The 21218-nt window shown below is 39.3% G+C and overlaps 1 protein-coding gene across 2 annotated transcripts in view; it reads right to left on the reverse strand.

Annotated features, from left to right (window-relative positions):
* cacna2d2a (calcium channel, voltage-dependent, alpha 2/delta subunit 2a) overlaps positions 1 to 21218 on the reverse strand; it is a 320181-nt gene that overhangs the window by 59754 nt on the left and 239209 nt on the right. For both annotated transcript variants that reach the window (XM_067460456.1, XM_067460455.1), the window contains exons 7-8: positions 18889 to 19020; positions 18753 to 18810 (exon numbers count right to left, since the gene is read on the reverse strand). In XM_067460456.1, the coding sequence (XP_067316557.1) occupies positions 18753 to 18810; positions 18889 to 19020 (190 nt within the window). The remainder of the gene's footprint in view (positions 1 to 18752; positions 18811 to 18888; positions 19021 to 21218) is intronic.

A 21218-nucleotide genomic window follows, 5' to 3' on the forward strand; every position in this document is an offset into this window, starting at 1 on the left:
CTATTTGAATATAACTTAAAATGTCATTTATTCCTGTGATCAAAGCTGAATTTATCATCATTACTCCAGTCTTCAGTGTCACATGATCCTCCAGAAATCATTCTCATATGAGGATCTGATGCTCAATAATCATTAATGATTATTATCAGTGTTAAAAAACAGTTTTTAGGATTCTTTGATAAATAGAAAGTTCAAACGAACAGAATTAATCTGAAATAGAATATTTTGTAACACTGTCTTTAATGTCCCTTTTGATAAATTTAATGCATGAATAAAATTATTTTCTTTCTTTTAATGGTAGTGTATGCAATATATATATATATTCAACTCTACAAGTAAATATGACTCTTCTATAGTTGCATATTCTTGAAGCTTAAATCTTCAGTCACTCTGAATGTACAACCACAACCAGATAATCTCATCTTTTGAGCGTCAAAGAAGAAAGTCCCACAGGTTTGAGGCTGTAGTTTGATGACTTCATTAAATTATGAATATCTTATACAGTTTCAGATGAGCATGCTAACGACAGCGCTCTCAAACAGCAAAGCACACACACTATGACAGCAGACACTGCTAAATTAATTTTTGCTCCGTCTTTGCGAGAAACACAGGAGTACACAAGATTTCCCTGTATTGAGAATTCATTTCCAGCTCTGTTTGCTCTGATGCAATCAATCCACAGCGTGCTCCGTTCAGTTTGTGCCGTGTTTGCTCATGTTCTTACTTCTAATAATGCCGCGCTGTCTTTCTGCTCAAACAAACACACGTTTCCATGAATACAGTTTCAGTAAACACACGAGGCATAATTGGAGGTTGGGAGTAGCATATTAGGAGCAACGATAAAACTCCAATAAAAAACATAATGAAATTTGGCAAGCCTAAAAGACACACATGCCTCATAAATACCGCACATGATGAAAAATCAATCAACTAAAGGCAGGAAATTAACTTTCTTAGGATTTGATGCATGGCCGGTTCCTGTAAGGTGTAAATGTTTAGCATGAAAAACAAGCAAAAATATAAAGACTAGGCACTTTATAAAAAATATACATACACTATCAGTCAAAAGTTTTGAAAGTAGTCTCCTAATCTCACCAAGGCTGCGTTTATTTGATCAGTAATACAGTAAAAAAATGTTTTAACAATTTAAAACACCTGCTTTCTATTTTAATATAATGTAAGATGTCATTTATTCCTGTGATCAAAGCTGAATTTATCATCTTTACTCCTGTCTTCAGTGTGACATGATCCTTCACTAATCATTCTCAGATGAGGATCTGATGCTCAAAAAACATTTATGATTATTATCAGTGTTGTAAACAGTTGTGTGCATTTTTTCTTCAGGATTATTTGATTAATAGAAAGCTCAAAAGAACAGTATTTATCTGAAATATAAAGGTTTTGTAACATTATGCACTACTGTTACTGAACTTCAAGAAATGAACACATTTATTCAGCAAGGGTTCATTAATATGATCAAGTGACAGTATAGACATTTATAATATCGCAAAAGCTTTATAGACACAACTGTTTAGTTTATAATTTTCTTTAAACTTGCATGAGTTTATTTGTAAGGAACAATGTACACCAACTCCTTCTCTATAAGAACCAGAATATGCTTCATCATTTATATATTTCCACCTTTAGTCTCTAATGAACCTTCTGACTAAACTGTTTATTAGTTTCATTTATTCATTCATTCAAATCAGTTTTTATTTGATTAAATTTGTATATATTTTTACTCAACAAACTCTCTGTTCAGACTGTTTTTGGGAAGGTCACAACTTTGGTGTTGAAAATATGCTTTCAGAAATGCAAACAATTAAAGAAATTTAAATTTGAACTCCATTTGGTTGGTTTTATGTTGATAAAGTTAGCTTTAAGAAAAGAAAGATGAAAAGGAAATTTGAAAATTGAAGGTGTTTTTTAAAAGAGGTAAATTATATTTATAACCTCACAGGTTATAAATCAGATTCAGTTAGAATCCAGATGGTGCACCTTACCCACCGACTTGGCTCAACTTACCCCTGGCCTGGGGTAAACTGAGCCACATGAATACTTTTTTAAAATAATAAATGAAAAGCCATATTTTTCGATATAGATTATAGATATTAGAGATGCATTCAGATCACTTAAAAAGATAGCAAACATCCTGAAATTACTTTAGATACTTTCATTGCATTTCTGCTTTATTTGATTTTATCTTGAGGACCACATGAGTAAAAAATGGCTCACTCTCTCCTAATCCTATTCATAAGTACTATGTGCGATGTTTGATCAATACAGATTTTCTTATACTTGTATTTTATTCTTGGGACAAAAATATAGAACGTTTTCTATTCACTGTTGATAAATGAGGGCCCTGAGTTGTGACGAAGAGTCCAGGCACTTGACATGAGATGCTTTAGAAACATCCCTGGCATCTCTTACAAGGATCACATCCCAAATTAAATCTTGAGAAACGTCATTATGCGTGAAATAGGCCAGTGTGAAGCTCACTCACTGCAGTTAGACAGAAAAATCTGGAATGGTACGGATGTTGTCAGAGCCAAAGAACGGTCCAGGACAATCCTCCAAGGTAGCAGAAGACGAGGCAGACAGGAAGAAGTGGGCTGAGAACATTGCAGAATGCACTATGAAAAGCTTTGCACTAGCACATGACGAGACCAGTGGAGGAACCTGGCCAGATCGCAGCGTTCAACAGCGCAGCGACCCGACGACCACAAAAGATCATTAGCCTGATGATGACGATGATGAAGAAACATATTTCAACTTCGTTGTGTAGCTGTCGCTCCTGTTGCCGGAAATCTCCAGCGATGTTTGAAATGAATTGGATTGTGTCGCTTTGGCCCTGTTTACACCTGGTACGCATTTTGATCGATTAGATCACAAGTGAACGACGCTAAATACAGGTGTAAAAAGATTTGAGCTTGTCCACTTTCGTCTACTTCTAGAGTGGAAAACACTTGGGTCAAACAGCCTCTAAAAGACGCCTACTCTCCTCCTACATAATGAGTGAACTTTACGGGATGACTAACCAGACGGGATTTAAACTTTGTCGGCTGGAGACCCAAGTTTGGGTTAAAAAGGCAAAACACACCAAACACAATGTTCTCTCAGTATTCCTGATATCTAACACACACTCACAGCGTTCGGCTGGTCTTGCGTCTGTCAGAGAAGAAACTAAAGCTGATGCTCTTTGTGTGTTTTTGTCCATTAGATCAAAGCTCTGAAAAGACCCTCCCCTTGAAGAAATCAGGACGGAAGTGGTTGAAAGAGGACAAAAGAGACCAGGTGTCTCCCTCGTCTACTTGTGATTCGATCAACCAAAACGCATCTAAATATCAGGTGTAAACAGAGCCTTGTGAATCGCTGGTAGTGTGTGAACGCAGATTTAGAGTCCATTAAGTGTCAGTATCATTCACCATCGTTTCTTTTGGCAGGGTATTTTTCACACTCTAGTCTATATTCATCTCCACTATGCGACAGTGATGTTCCCGATCTGTGCTCAACTCACTGTACCATCCGTGGATTAGCCTGATGGATCCAGATGTGCAGTTTCTGCATGGATTCCACTCCGTAATTACCCCTCCACTGAGGCCCAGCGATGCCATTCCTTCCCAGTCATTACCCACACTCCCCAGCGCCCCGGCCAGGTGACATGCAGATGGGCCATCACAAACCAGGTCCCCCCATCCGCCAGCTAAACACACACACACCACACACACACACACACACACACACACACACACACACACACGCACACACACTCAAAAAGGACCATAAGCATCATGCGCACCCAGAGCATCTGTTGTGGCACATGAGAAGAGACACACCTACCCAATCTTCATGATTTATATTCAAATATTGATTATATACTTTTAGAATAGTTAACTATGAAGTAGAGGTCTAGTTGACTGTTTTTTTAAATCCCGCTCCCGCTGGAGTTATATTCTGCACCCACCTGTTGCCGATATATATACATATATACAGTGGGGCAAAGTCAGCCACCAATTGTGCAAGTTCTCCCAAGAAGAGAGAGGCCTGTAATTTGTTATCATAGGTACACTTCAACTGAGAGACAGAATGAGAAATCCAGAAAAATCCCATTGTCTGATTTTTAAAGAATTTATTTGCAAATTATGGTGGAAATTGAGTATTTGCTCAATAACAAAAGTTCTCAATATTTTGTTATATACCCTTTGTTGGCAATAACAGAGGTCAAACGTTTTCTGTAAATCGCCACAAGGTTTTTACACACGGTTGCTGGTAGTTTGGCCCATTCCTCCATGCAGATCTCCTCTAGAGCAGTGATGTTTTGGGGCTGTCTCTGGGCAACACAGACTTTCAAAGATTTTCTATGGGGTTGAGATCTGGAGACTCGTAGCCCCAGCAGTGTGTTTGGGATCATTGTTATGCTGAAAGACCCAGCCATGTTTCATCTTCAATGCCCTTGCTGATGGAACAATTTTTTAACTCAAAATCTACTTGGCCCCATTCATTCATTCTTTCTTTTACACGGATCAGTCGTCCTGGTCCCATTGCAAAAAAACAGCCTCAAAACATGATGTTTCCACCCCCATACTTCACAGTAGTTATTGTGCAACTCAGCGTTCTTTCTCCTGCAAACACAACAAGTTGAGTTTTTACCAAAAAGTTCTATTTTGGTTTCATCTGACCATATGACATTCTCCCAATCCTCTTCTGGATTAACCAAATGCTCTCTAGCAAACTTCAGACAGGCCTAGATATGTACTGGCTTAAGCAGGGGGACATGTCTGGCACTGCAGGATTTGAGTCTCTGGTGGAGTAGTGTCACTGGTAGCCTTTGTTACTTTGGTCCCAGCTCTTTGCAGGTCATTCACTAGGTCCCCCCGTGTGGTTCTGGTGATCATTTTGACCCCACTTGGGTGGAGCCCCAGATTGAGGGAGATTATCAGTGGTCTTGTATGTCTTCCATTTTCTAATAATTGCTCCCACAGTTGATTTCTTCACACCAAGCTGCTTACCTATTGCAGATTCAGACTTCCCAGCCTGGTGCAGGTCTACTATTGTGTTTCTGGTGTCCTTTGACAGCTCTTTGGTCTTGGCCATAGTGGAGTTTGGAGTATGACTATTTGAGGTTGTGGACCTCAAACCAGGTAACGAGTGGTGACAGAGGGGCCTCTTAAAGAAGAAGTTACAGGTCTGTGAGAGCCTGAAATCTTGCTTTTTTGTAGGTGACCAAATACTTATTTCCAACCATAATTTGCATATAAATTCCTTAAAAATCAGACAATGGGATTTTCTGGATTTTTCCCCTCATTCTGTCTCTCAGTTGAAGTGTACCTATGATGAAAATTACAGGCCTCTCTCATCTTTTTAAGTGGGAGAACTTGCACAATAGATGGCTGACTTAATACTTTTTTGCCCCACTGTATATACACTTTTTGTTTACCCGCTGTCTGCTTAGAATAATTTTCTTCCCGACCACCCCGCTAAATTTAGATCTCATTTACAAAATTTCACATTTAAATTTCCACTGAGAAAATAAAAATGTAGTCAGAACAAAAATTATATTTATTATTTTATTCGCCTTGTCAAGATATAAAATGTAACATTTTGCTGCCAACACAGTAGGGGAAAAAAATGAAAAAGACTCCCACACATCAGACTTGCCTGCCGTGGGTTTCTCAGCAGTAAACTGACCATTTCCAGTTCAAGTTGAACGTCCTTCAAGGACAGCGTATCCACACTTTGCTCTGCCATCCTTATTCTGCTCTGTCAGTCATTGACAACCTGCCTGTTCTTTCTGAGAGCTGTATATTTACCACCGGCACAGTCTGCCCTGAGGACCGTTTTGCACATGCTGCGCGCACAGACCCCGCAAATACAATGACGCAGAAAGAACTGGTCCATGTGTGCACTGCGTGCATAACGGTCCTGAGTGCAGGCTGTATACCGGGTGCACAATAAGATTAAGATTAAAGGTGGGGTAAGTGTTATTTTAAAACTGTTTTACAAAACGGACTCTGGCCGAGTCCATTCACAAACTTGTAGCCAATCAGCAGGTAAGGGGCGTGTCTAATAATGAAGAGTACGCTCAATCACATCATTATTCAAAACACACAACACACACATGACAGACATTAGCTGAGAACTAACATATGCTGGCTTTTGCTTGAATATGCTCGTGTGTCATGTTCACTTGTTTGACCATTTGCGATCGTATTGTGGCTCACTTCAGCGATGATAAGACCTGTTCATTTTTACACCGTATGAGCATCTACATCTCCTCACTGTCTGTTTCAAGATCAGCTCACAAAATGTGTCCGACAAGTAAGATACTACACTCCTAATATATGTTTGTTTCCTCTCTTCATGATCCTTTCATAAGCCTAATCCGGTCATAATTGTAATATGTCGTTAGTTGGACTCGTGCTTGTGTACTATAAGAGTTGTTCATGAGAACGGTTTGTGTTTGTGTTTTTGTTTTCACACACACACAAACACAAACACCCACACACACACCCACACCCACACACTTCTTTATTGACATTGCTGATCTCGTGTCTAAACACACAACGCCAGCACTGCCGCTGGCTCCTGTAAACCCGAACCGAGCTCGCTGATGTGTTTGTGTGTGTGTGTGTGTGTGTGTGTGTGTGTTCAATCCCGCCCTTTAAGATAAAAAAAAACTTTCTGAAACTTGTTTGAATCCTGAAGAAGTGTGTTTGTCACAGAAATACTCCATCATACATTCAACTCGTTTTGTGAAACTTTGCCCATGTTTATCATGAGAATCAACTCTTTATCAGAGTCAATACGGCAGAATGCAGGAAATAGCATAACCCCCCCCCCCCACCCAACTAGGATGAATAAATGCTTTAGTTCATGTAAACTATAATGAAACAAAGCGTTACTAATAACATATATTCACAGTATATTCACAGAAAATGAAATTCTCTTTACATTTGTCTACAAAACTTTTAAGCAAGTGCCTTTAGATTTGTAGTGTTTTAAAAAGATAAAATAAAGAGTCCAAACTGTTGACAGGTATAAAAGTAAACCGGGACTAAAATGAACTTTTGCAACAGCTGTCAATGTCAAGCGGTTTGTACGTTGCTTTTATTCAAATGAGGAACATCACAAAAAATTTGTCTTAAGAGCCAACAATATTGGTACAATGCCAAGTTTAGAGTATAAACTGGATTAGCACACACGCCGGAGCAGATGTGAAACGCAGAATAGATAAGTTAATACAAATAAGTTATAGTAAGAGCTCTTTTTAAAAAGAATATAAACAAATCATTTGATTTTGAAGTATTGTAAGAGCGGATATGAACAGTTTTCCTCCAGTGCATTCTTTGAGAACTTAATCCACAGCGTCGGCATTCCCACAGCCACGCTCGAGCCGTGCAGCTACAGGAATATATAAATACACGTTGTTGTTTCTCGTCCATTATTTAGCTGTTTTCTCTTGTTTCCAGCCGACACCATACATTAGCCAGAGTTTCTGTGAAACGCCATCAGCCACACAACACTTGAGCTCACTCACAGTCATTGTGATCCATTTGTCGTGATGGCTTAAAGGGACAGTCACACAAAAATGCAGAATGCAGCTGCAAGGTTTCTAATAGGAGCGAGGAAGAGAGATCATATTAACCCTGTACTATAATCCTTACATTGGCTCTCTGTGAAATTCTGGACAGATTTTAAAATTCTCTTCTTTGTCTTCAAGGCGGTTTCAGGCCTGGCTCCTCAATATACACTCTAAAAAATGCTGGGTTAAAAACAACCCAAGTTGGGTTGAAAAAACTGACAAACCCAGAAATTGGATTGTTTGAACCCAGTGATCACTGGACCCTGTTGTGAATTCTCTTCCTTTAAGTTTAAAGGAACTGTATGTAAGAAATGTATTTGAATGAATCCTAAAATGGCCCTGATATGTCACTAGACATTAAGAAATCATGTTAATTTCAAATACTTCTACAACAGTAGTCCGGCCAGGATATTGTCATGTAAAAGTTGCAGCCCTCAACTGATGTTGATGTTGACATGTTGTGTTTTGGCCTGAAGCTCCGCCCTCCACCTATCGGCCAATCATGAAGTCAGTAGTGTTTGGGTTGCCAGATCTGCTCTAGTTACCACAGCTGCAGATCTACAAACGTTCCTGCTGATCCTGCAGCCAATCTGGCAACCTCAAGTCGGGGGAGAGGGAGGGGGATACACCTGCAGTACCAGTTTCGGCCACAATCGGACATACACTTCCTTTAAAGTTGGCTATGTGTGTATGACTTGTGAAAGTAACGTAGTGCAGCATTCCAGTACGTAGTCTTACGCAGTCTTAGCGTATCTGCCTATTCACTGTTATCTTAGCGGAGCAGTCAGATCACGTGCTCTCACTCAGCTGCAGCCTTTATGTGCAAGAGAAAGTTTGTGATGAATGTAAGTTTATTGCATGTATATTGTTAATAACCCAGATGATTACTCTGTATAGCAACAGCGCAGAGTTAGATCAGGTTTACGACGATGTTGGTGTTAAGTGATCTTTCTGAGCGTAATATGATCCTGTTTAACGAGCGGATTCGTCCCGCTAGCATCACAGCTCATATTGATCATAGACAGTAATGGACAGAGCGTTCCCATAGACGTCAACGGTGGAAAGTGAGGTCAGTTAGAAGCACTCGCTTCCTGATGGCTGAGCGAACTGTGCCGGCTCAGACTGAGCTTGAGGACGTAGATGTGACGTGAGCCTCCTGTCTGACAGCTGGAGGTCTTCTAGTAGTTGTGGAAAGTGAAATCTGAATCACGTTGTTTAAATGTTTTGTCCCATTGCTTTTGGCTCTCTCTGGGCTTCTCCCCATTCTTCCCCCTTGACTTTATCAGACTTTATGTCTCCACGTCCCCCCGACTGCCTCATAGACAGTAAAGATTGCCTGCGAGCGTCTCCTCCTGTCTATACGGTAATTTCTCAACTGTGCGACAGAGTCGCGCTGGTTATGACGCAATCGTTAGCCTATTTTTACAAAAACAGCTTCTGCGGGACGATAGTGTAAGATACAAGGTAACGGAGCCTTTTATGCATTGTCGTGTTTCTTTAGAAATAAACAATGGACAAATGGAGTCTTTAAACGTCTCAGATGTAAAGTTATTCACTGTCAAAGTGACTCAAAAATGAATGGGAGTCAATGGGATGCTAACAGCAGGTGATGGCTTGGTTAGCAATGGCCGCCCCTAGGGGTGGAGCGCTTTCCGACTTGACCATGTTTACAAAGTGATTACATCAAATTTTGTTTAAATAACTTTTGTAAGTCTGATCAAATAATGTTGAAAAGAAAGTAGCAAATGACATACAGTTATCACACATATATATATATATATATATATATATATATATATATATATATATATATATATATATATATATATATATATATATATATATACATACATAATGTAATAATATAATTATATATATATATATATAATGTATATTCTTTTAGAATTTTTGATATTTTATTTTATTATTTTTATATAAAATATATTTTTTGAAGCAAGTACAAATAAATATGAAATATTGATGCATATTAGCTATTAACATGAATGTGTTATTTTGCTATTTTTTTAAATCAATTTTGATTAAATATCTTAGTTGGAACAGTTTCTAACAGTTGGAAGTTTTGCATTGTGGAAAACAAATTATATATTTTTTGTACTGTAAATGGAAACTGTGCATATATGACCTGTACTGTATACTGTAGAATACATGCAGCATATGCTATTCCAATCATAGCCCAGTTCAAAACCCAATAACCAGCGACCCGTCAACAGGAGAGGCGTCTCTATGTGAAAGAACACAAAGGCTGGAGGGGCTGGAAAACCTCATCACAAAAATGTCCCATTTCCAAGCGATGACGGAAAACACGTTTCCCAGGAAGGTGCTCAAAAAATGAAAGAAAGGATTGACACGGTAATGTGCCTCGTGCCACTTCGATTGAGTAGACGAAGAGAAAGACATTGGAATTCATGAGGTACTTTTATCACGGTGCAGCGTGGTTAAAAAAATCAATGCATTAGCTCTGAAGCGAGGGAGCGCTTTCTCTCTGCTCTCTAACCTTGTCCGTCTGTCTCACTCTCATATTTCTGTCTCCAGTCCCACATTAAAAATTAGTCAATTATAGGCTGTTATCTGGGCTGAAGTTATGCACATTTCCACTGTCACAATCTGCAGGTGCGATGCCGTATTGACTTCACTTCCCTTTAAATGCGTGTGCAGGCGTGTGTCTCGCGCACACGAGTGTGTGTGTTAAAAGGATTTATGTGTGTGTGTGCTGACGGGATTATTATTTTATGGGCCGCTGCTCTCTCGGCTCTCCTCTGGATGTGTTCTTCAGATTGAATTAAGATTAAAACACTGAGGCCAGGTGAGCTGTGGAAAAGAGATGTTGTCGTGTGTTTATTCCTTTTTATTTGCTTGATTATTCAATAATTTGATGCAGGGATCAGCAGATCTGTATGGATGGATGACCAGTCAGTTTGTGCTTTTAGGGACTTATGAAGATAAAACTAGTTGGGAAACATAAAATATCTCGATTCCAAAGTTCTTTTTATATAATTATAATTTAAATTGGGACATTGAGCGCAGATGTCCTTGAGATTTTGGCATACGGCTCTGGAAGAGACCACTTAACGTTGATTTCTCAAGGATTTTTTTTCTATATTTTCCTGTATAAGAGGTCCATACTGTAAAAATATCCTTTAAGAACTGATATACCAAGAATACCATGGTACTACCCTCTCCTTACACTTTTGTGTAAGTGTCCCCTTGCAAAGAAAGGAGGACAGTGGCAATTTTAGTACGAGATGGTAATACTAAGGTACTTTTAAAATATATGATGGGACTGAAAAGTTGCACAAATGAGATGTAACATTGTAGCATTGCGAGATATCATGAATGTGAATTTGTGAAGTTGAAAATTAATTTCAATATAATGGTATATTTCAAAGTATTATCATCGGATACTATCACCGTATCATTTTTTGGACAGTGCAGTTATCAGCCATCACTTTAATACGACAGTGAATATTAAGGCTAAGTGCATTCGCAAATGTCAGACAAATTCAGTTTCACAATCAATGTTTAATTTCGAGAGGGAGCAGAAGAAGGACTGACGGGCCTCCATCTTGTTTCTGCTGCTGATCATGGCGTGTGAGCAGCTGCCATAATATTTACTTAGGATCCAGATTGACTTTTCTCAGAAATCAATATGTGCTTTGGCTGTGCTGAATATCTGCTACGCAGGGCTGAACCCGCATGGCAATGTCTTCTCTGTAACGCTCCGATAACAGAACACACACCTCTCTCTGTTTCTCCTTCAAACTCTTCCAATCAATCCTCGTGTCTTTAGCTGTCGCTCACGCTCTCTCCTCTAGATCTCCGTCGCTCAACACGCCGTCCTTCGCTAACGCGTGCAGACATACGTTATAATAAAGGTGTGTTAATAATTCATGTCAGAGCAATTGGAGACAATTAGGCGTGTTTGACTGGGCCATTCATTTTCCAGTCCGAGTCCGAGTTGATGTAGAGAGTGTCAGAGAGCGGATCTCACACAGGTCTCCTCAATAGCTCGACTTTTTCTTCTAGACACTAAAGAGATTAAAGACATCTTGGGATTTTTAATAATCACAGAGAGTCAGATAAATATCAAATGCACTGGCGCAACTATTCCCCCATCAGTGTGTGTGTGTGTTCCCCCATGGGTGTCTGGTCTAAACCAGGTGTGTTCAGGAGTCCAGGTGTGTTTGATATGTCCTCATAAACCACCTTTATAGTGTAATACCAGTGTAATACCCATGAAGTTATACAAATTTGTGTCCTCATAAACCACATAAACAGGCTCACACACACACACGCACACACACGCACACACACGCGCACACACACACACACACACACACACACACACACACACACACACACACACACACACACACACACACACACACACACACACACACACACACACACACACACACACACACACACACACACACACACACACACACACACACACACACACAGATTATTACACACACAGGGATGCACAGCAGCACACACACATTTTTAAATATATAAAAAAAGGATTCCTCTCTGGAGAAGCGTTCAGTCTCTCCTCATGTAAATAGTGAATCTGCACAAACTCAACTGGCTTTTAAAGGGAAAGGGAGATAAGACTCTGATTGGTTTATTGCACGTTACACCCAAAACACACCCATGACTCATTAAGGGTTCGTTCACACTTGTAGTTCAGTTTGCATGGTCCGTTTGGTCCAGACAAAAAAACCCAAAAGACATTTAGTCCTGCATGGTCTCCTTAGTGTTCACATTGACAATAATTATCACCAAACCAAAAGACACTGAACCTAAAGGCATAGGGATACTTTCACAACCGGATTGGTCGGCTTTTATGATGGATATTTTACAACAGAACTTACTCGTTAAACTTAAACTGTCTCGCTGTATGTGCGTAGCTACATGTGATGGTGTTCTGAGAACTCATGAAGAGCTTATGAAATGTGTAAAGGAGTTAAAAAAGCGTCAGGATATAATAATAAAAGTCCCGTCATAATAAAAGTCCCGGTGTTCGCGAGCCGTGTGTGTGTTTAACAATCGCTCCAGCGGCCGTGCTCAGCTCCACAACACTCGCTCCTGCTCTGCTTCACTACAGTAACGTTAATAACCGCATCCATCAACATGATTTCTGCCCGAGTCCTATTTCCCACCGGCTGTGAGGTGAAGACCACATGTCCCAAGATGCTGCGCTCACACTTGCCGTCATCAAACTACGCCTTTGTTTAGAACAGGCGACCTCCAGTGGACGGAAAGTTGCATAGTGCACCTTTAAGACGTTTTTTTCTTGAGAAAAAGCTTCAAAAAAATTCCTTGACATGTAAACCAAGAGTAATTGTGTCTCTCTATGGGCGTTTTGCAGAAGCGTTTCATATCATAGCCAGTACTCTAATGGCTGTGTATGTTTTGGGCCAACCTGTTTTGATGTCTTTCTAGTGATAAATTAGGGTTGCATTTTATTTTGCTGGTCCCTTTATCACATTCTGTTGACTAGTAACAAATAAAGTGTTCTCCCAAAGATCTCTCTGTTTAGCTGTCGATGATTAAACCATTATGCCTCCTCAGAAGTCTGTCTGAAATGAGTTTTGAGAGGTACCTTCGTGCACAAATGCCTGCAGAGTCAACAAGTCAGCATATGCTTTCAGACACAGCTGTTGTGTTGAGCATGGCTATATTAACCGATCAGCATCCTATCTGTTTTATAATAGCACAGTATATTAAAAGTTTCCTCCGAGTTGCTCCCAAACTCCTGCACTGGCGTCTTTGAGACCTTAGCTGAGCTAAGCAGCAGGCTGTTGTTTGAGCGGTCAAGCCATGCAAAGAGTGTAATACACAATGACAGCATGTTGGCCCATAATCTTGCAAACTTGACCTGACACATCCTGACTCCCCCTGCTGCCACAGCTCTGCCAATCAGCAGAGCGGGACGCAGGTTGCCAAGCAACAGGCTCAAAAGCAGCTCTCGATCCGTGTGTGTGTGTGTGTGTGTGTGTGTGTGTGCGGGGGGTTAAAGAGCAGTGGGCAGGCGGCGGATGACCGATAGTGAGACATGCTTAGACGGCACTAACGCTGCCGGAACAAATGCCTCAAAAGTCAAACTCTGTAATACCTGCAGGAAGCAGTTCAGCATTAACAATCATCATTCATTCTCCTCACCTGACACTTATTATTATTATTAATAATATTATTATTATTATCAGTGAACGCCATGTGACTACTCTCCTGGAGCCACAGGAAATGTTATATTATACAAAAAACAAGAATGTGAAACGAGAAAGAGGTGCAACAGCAATATTATAAATGACACCAGTGTTCAATAGTTAATACATGCTATTATTAAAAGTCTGATAAACGTCAAATAATTAAATACTTATATAATAATATGTAAAGATGTATAACCTATATATATATATATATATATATATATATATATATATATATATATATATATATATATATATATATATATATATGTATATATATATATATATATATATATATATATATATATATATATATATATATATATATATATAGGTTATACATCTTTACATATTATTATATAAGTATTTAATTATTTTATCAAATAATTAAATTATCATATGAGTAGGTGAAAAACATCTATACTAAGATAACATAATCAATTAATTAACAATAATTAATAAATAATAAATAAAATGATATATTGTCAGCTGGTTAGTCTTTCAGCGCTGTGAATTACTCTTTTATAGTTATACAATACATAAAGCTATTTTCTTCCCTGCTATTTTTTTATCATACATTTTCTAGGCATAATCTGATCTTTTGGTTTGCATGTATCAAGTCTGAAATAAAAGAAGAGCATAATGAATGATATAAAACATTTTTAATTTGTAAATGTCCAATAACAGTTATTATCACATGCATGTAGATTGGTTATGTCTATACTGTGATGTATGTATGATATAACTTATTAAGAGGGTCCAAGACAAACGCATGTGTTGAGTGTTAGCTCGCAGCGCTCAAACACTCGTATCTAGATACTGAAGTAAAAGAATAAAAGACGACGCAGCATGTTGAGCTGAGCGCCTGCTGATAGCACACACACCCACACACACACACCGATTCATCATCCCTGCGCTTATAGAGTTCTTCTGCTTTAGCCTACACACTCGCAGAAGCATTAAAGGCAGCTCATTAAGTCTCAGAGCATGTTGCATCATGACAAAAACAATGTACAGCCCGCTCCGGCTCATCGGCGGCGTTAGCGCTTTGTCAGGAAAACAAGCTAACTAGCGGCCTGCGCGTGTCGTTCGTCTTTAGGTTAAAAGCTTCTTACAGGTATATTGGGGATTGTTTTTTCCCTCTCTGAGTGTGAACTTAATTACTCTGTCAAAGAAGAAGCTCATTAGCGACTCGCTAAACTCTAGGAAACACGGCGGCACGCTCATCCAGCCGGCTAACACGCAAGCACCTGATAACAAGTTGTTCTGGATTTAAACACCTTGCTTTTTCCTCTAAACAGCCTTTTCTTTCTTCATTAAGCAGACAGAGATGTATTTGTGTGGGTGATTGTCCTGCTGCAGGGGTGATGTGGCGTAGCGGCTAAAGATGCTCTTTTTCGCCCCGGATCACGACACCTAACCCCAGGCTAATCCTGAGGGGATTGCTCCATAACAAGCACCGCAAATCGCTTTGGATGAAAGCGTCCGCTAGGCTACATCACCAACTAGCTACTGAGTCCTATATATGTTCACTTACTACACCCTAAAAATACACACACTACTGCTGATGAGAAAGTTGATCATTCTGAGCATTCAGCAAATATTACCACATCATTAAATCATCTGGACATCAGCGAGCCCTTCCTCATGTTTAGAGAAGTGCCACAGCCAACTAGAACACTCTGGAGGATATACTGGAAGTAGTTTGTTATTAAAAAAAAAAAAAAAAAAAAAAAAAAAAAAATCAAGTGAATAAAAATCGAGGAATGAATGAATACATTTATAAATAAATTAGTCAACTAAAATAAATAAATGTCTTCTGAATAAAACAACTAAGCTAAATTAATGCATAAATAAGTAAATAAATAAATATCTTATACTAAATAAAAAGATACAAAAACTTTAACAAATAAATAATTATTCTGAATAAATCTAGTTAAATACAATTAGCCTACATTAGCTAAATAAACAAGTAAATAAATAAATTATAATTTTCACTTATTAATAAATATATAAATAAATGCAAAACACTTATATAAAAATATCCATCCATCCATGCATCTATCCCTCCATCCATCCATCTATCCCTTTACCCATCCATCCATCCATCCATCCATCCATCCATCCATCCATCCATCCATCCATCCATCCCTTCCTTCCTTCCTTCCTTCCTTCCTTCCTTCCTTCCTTCCTTCCTTCCTTCCTTCCTTCCTTCCTTCCTCCATCCATCCATCCATCCATCCATGCATCTATCCCTTCATCCATCCATCCATCCATCCATCCATCCATCCATCCCTTCCTTCCTCCATCCATCCATCCATCCCTTCCTTCCTTCCTTCCTTCCTTCCTTCCTTCCTTCCTTCCTTCCTTCCTTCCTTCCTTCCTTCCTCCATCCATCCATCCATCCATCCATCCATCCACCTATCCCTTCACCCATCCATCCATCCATCCCTTCCTTCCTTCCTCCATCCGTTCCTCCATCCGTTCCTCCATCCATCCATCCATCCCTTCCTCCACCCACCCATCCATCCATCCATCCATCCATCCATCCATCCATCCCTTCCTCCATCCATCCATCCACCCATCCACCCATCCACCCATCCATCCATCCATCCATCCAACCCTTCCCTCCTTCCTTCCTTCCTCCATCCCTTCCTCCATCCATCCATCCATCCATCCATCCATCCATCTATCCCTTCACCCATCTATCCCTTCCTCTGTCCGTCCATCCATCCATCCCTTCCTTCCTTCCTTCCTTCCTCCATCCCTTCCTCCATCCATCCATCCATTCCTCCATCCATCCATCCGTGCATCCATCCATCCATCCAAATTTATAAAAATAAAATAAATTAAATTAAATAACCAGCTAAATAACTACACAAGTAAATAACTTTATGCTGACCTAAATAAATAACTGCAAACATTTTATTGATTTGCCTTTTGAAGCTTGCACCCGAGTCAGGCTTGTATTAAAATACCCAAACCCATAACAGCGACTGACCTGACAGAGAAAAGACCACAGAAGACTTGCTATAGCACCCCTTGTGTTAACATTAAGAATGCGGTTCTCTAAAGGGGAACTTCAGCGCTGGGAAGATGAATCTGTATTTAAACTGGGTCATTATTGTAGTAGAAATGTGAAATTATTTTTTAATTTGGTGCCTTCTAGACTGAGAAAAGATATTTTTGTGAAAAAAAGAATTTTTTTCTCATGGGGATAAAAGACAATTCCCAGAATGCATTGCTGCCCTACGAGGCCACTCCCAAAGCCACCGCTACTGAAAAACTTTCACTTTCCCACCGCGACCGCGTTCATCTTCATAAAATCAGTTCAGTTAGAGAACAGACACTACAATTAAACATTCAAATATACTCCAGGGTTTCTACTGATAGAAAGCCATATGCTAATCGAGGAAGTAACCCTTTAATACATCACTGCTGGAAACTATAATATAAACTCTTCCCTATAGACCTGGAGCGAGCACATGGGGACGAGACTGACCCGTACTGACCCATCAGGTCACGCCCCACTGTAAACTGCAGTCCCACTTCATCTAAACTTCACACGCTTGCTTGCTGTTAGCAGCGAAGGCCGCCGGAGAGCCGGAGAAAACAAGATTAAAGCCAGAGTAAAGCCAGATTTCCACCGCAGGAACTTTCCCCAGGAACTAGGGACTTTGGGGTGTGTTTCGACTGCAGGAACCAGGGTCTAAAGTTCTGGGTAAAAGTTCCCCCCTCAAAACGGCCCTGCTCAAGAGGTAGTACTTCCTCAAAGTTTAGGAAATTTTGAGGATGGGACTTGGTCGCCGGACGTGCTGATTGGTTGAGCTCACGCAGCATTTTATTTCAACCGGGATATTTAAGTCTTTTGTGAGGTTCGTTCTGCGTTCAGTAAATATCAGTCTTGCTCTCTGTCTGAAGGCGCGCGTTCGTCTCAGCCATCTCACGGTCAATGTTCATTTAGCTGATAATAACATATTGTCATTTCAAATCTAGCTTTACAAGCTTTAAGAATACGCTTTATTATCATGCTCTTTTCCGCTGTTTTGTTAATTTTAGTTTACATTTACATTTACATTTAATCATTTAGCAGACGCTTTTATCCAAAGCGACTTACAAAAAAGGAGAGAGTAATAGAAGCAACGGAACAGACAAGGCCAAAAACCTGTAAGAGCTGTAAGAAATCTCAATTAATTAGCACAATACACAATTTTTTTTTTTTTTTTTTTTTTTTTTTAAAGACAGACATCTACAACAAAAACTCACGTCCGCACAGTGCCGAACACTGGATTTTGATAGCTAAGATAGCTACAACCCATTAGGACTAAGGCTGTTGCCCCAGCTGTTGTCGTTAATGCAGATTCAGTGGCCCAATGGGTTGGTTTTGTATTCTAGCTAAACGCCCAGCAATAGCCATCTACAACAAAAAACTTAAGAAAAAAAAAAGTTTAGCTCTTTAGTAAACCAATACATAACCAGCAAAAGCAGCACAGCTTGAATCTCCTGCATACTTGTTGCAGAGAGTGTCGTGCAAAATTGATTACTGCACTGTAAAAAAGTCAGTAAAAATAGGGCACAATGTACAATGCGTATTAATATGAAGGAATTTTCCGTATTGTTTTTTTTTTTAAAGGTGTTGTACCTGTATTTTGAATTACACATTGCGTTCGTTTGAGTTTAATTTCCCTAAAATTACTGGATAATGTACTGGCAGAAAATTACCAGTACATTTTCTGTTTTTATTTCCGTCGCGTGCAGTCCTAAATCACCGCACTAATTTGCCAAACCTTCACGGTACTTCAGACCGCAGTGGAAACACAGACAGTAGCAGGTCTGGGAAAAAAAAGCTCCTGTAAAAAAAGTTCCTGGTACTAATTGTTCCAGGTAATTTAGGTGGAAACGAACTAACGAATGAAATGAGTCTTTCCTCCACTCACCACGGGCGTCTCCGCACATCGTACAGGTCAATCTTGTTGGGCGCTCTCCACTTAGTGGCTAGAGAGAAAACAGGACACACTCAGAGTTTGACCGGACACATGGATGAACTGGTGTAGAGCGGGGTAAGAGCTGTACCTGGGTAGTATCTGGTGACTCCCGTGGCACTGCCGAAAACCTGCCAGCGCAGCGAAGGATCCTCACGACTGTTCTCAATGAACACCCGCTCCAGAGACTGAGTCCAGTTCAGCTCGTTCAGGATAGTGGGAGCTGCAGGAGACATAAAACATCACACACTCAACAAACCATTACACCCTTAAAAATAAAGGTGCCAGGAAGAACCAAAAATGGCTTTTCACAGTGATGCCATAGAAGAAGCATTTTTGGTTCCCCAAAGAACAATTTTGTGAAAGATTCTATAAAGCACCATTTTTTTCTGAAACCATTTTATAGTCTAAAGAACTTTTTATGCAATGGAAAGGTTTTTTGGATATTAAAGGTTCTTCATTGAACCGCCAAAGAAGGCTTTCAGCTGTTTGCAATGAACAGATCAAACACACGTAAGTGAAGTGGCTCAACACCACAAATGTTTCAAGTGGTGTCCTCAAATTCAGCTTTTAATGACTCTCAGAATGATTCGACCCTCTGAACAGAATCCCTCACGACAGCACAAATCTGCAAAACTTAGTTCAGGCAAGAAAAAAAACATCTCAGTAAATTCTACTCAATTCAAGCTTTAACTATTAAATTCAAGTGCAAAATCAATGTCCTAAAATTAAGTAAAACTTCTCAACATTTCCGATACTAGTGTTCCCATCATGCACTGGGGCTTGAATAATTAATTTTCCAGCTGTATTTACAGTATTTCATTATTGTTTTTGTTGTTAGGTTTATTAACTTGCCATTTTGTGACATTTGGAGTTCCTTTTCTACTCATTCATACTCAAAAACGATCCAATGTTACACTGTAAAAAAGTATTAAAAATAGGTTACCTGGTTGCCTTAAAATTTTGAGTTCATTGAAATTAGGTAATACAATGAAAATGTTTGATAATCGACAACTTTTATTCAAATATTATTTACAGATTTTGTAAGCATATTGGTAATTGTGTGTTTTATTTGTGATGACGTAGCCTGACCAGCCAGAGCCACATCAAGATGTTTGGTCTGGAAACTCACCATTGACAGCTCAATCCGAGGGGCGGATAAACGGTCGTCTTTCAAACTCCCTCTGCACGCGATAGGATAGCGCTACACCAACCAGAGCAACGAAGGTGAAGCGGAGCTCGCTGACAGATTAAACATTCGCCATATCCGGTCGGCTAAACTCCGAACACATCTTCCCTTTTTAAGAATGACTTCAGTGCCGTTCTTTGTTCTTTTCTCAGAGAAAAGCTGAACTCCAAGTCTTCCAGAGTCGCGGTCAAAGCTGATTCGAAAGACCGCCGCCGTTCGCCAGTTTCTGTGTTTACTAGAAGCACGCAAACGCAACTCGGCCGTCGTCATTATGGCCCCGCCCACCGACTCTATACACGATGTGATTGGTCTGGCAAGAGTGAGGGAAATACAGCTCAGAAGGGTATTGAGAGTTGCTAGACGACACTCGCGGCAGATTAGATTTGCTGCCGCTAGGGTGCGTCTAGACTTCTAGGCGTGATGACGCATAAAACATGCCAAATTGTGCTATTTTCATGATTTATCACATTTGAATGTGGTTCAGATACAATAATATTTAGAGTATCTATTTATTAAACCAATTTCCTTCATTGTATCAACTCAAAAAATTTTATTTCAATAAACTTGAAATTTTAAGGCAACCAGGTTACTTATTTTTTTAAGTTAAACCAACAAAACTGTTTTATAGTGTACCATCATTGTGAATTGCGTAAGTATTGAGATCTGTGTTCAGAAACCGTGTCACTTCTATTATGTAGATATGGTGTCTACACAATATCTATTGTGTTATTTACTTAGATGTTTCTAATTAAAGCCAAGAATTGACAAAAAAATGTAAAATGTGTACCTTGATTGCAATGTAAGTCGCTTTGGATAAAAGCGTCTGCCAAATGCATAAATGTAAAATGTAAATGTAAAGCATACACTTTAAAAGTGTTGTTTCATTCTGTGTTTAAGTTAAAAGTATTGCAAAAGAGACTTCAACTAAGTAGAAATTACCACTCAACCGTTTACTGGCTAAGCTATAATGACTTATTTTCTTTCTTTTGTAGAGTTAACTTAATTCCATATATGAACTTTAAAAATATGCATGCAAAAACTGAAAATGAAGTAAATTTCACTTTTTTTTTTTTTTTTTCAGTATCAGTTTACTGAGTGTCACATTTCACTGCATGAGTCTAAAAAATGGTCCAAAAAGTAAAAAGATATCATCGCCCGTCACAAACAGGGAACATGATACAGCAAGATACCAAAGGCACTGTTGGAAGCATAATCCGCAAGTTCAAAGCTAA

This window comes from Pseudorasbora parva, chromosome 12, assembly GCF_024679245.1.
Source record: "Pseudorasbora parva isolate DD20220531a chromosome 12, ASM2467924v1, whole genome shotgun sequence".
Lineage (NCBI taxonomy): Eukaryota > Metazoa > Chordata > Actinopteri > Cypriniformes > Gobionidae > Pseudorasbora > Pseudorasbora parva.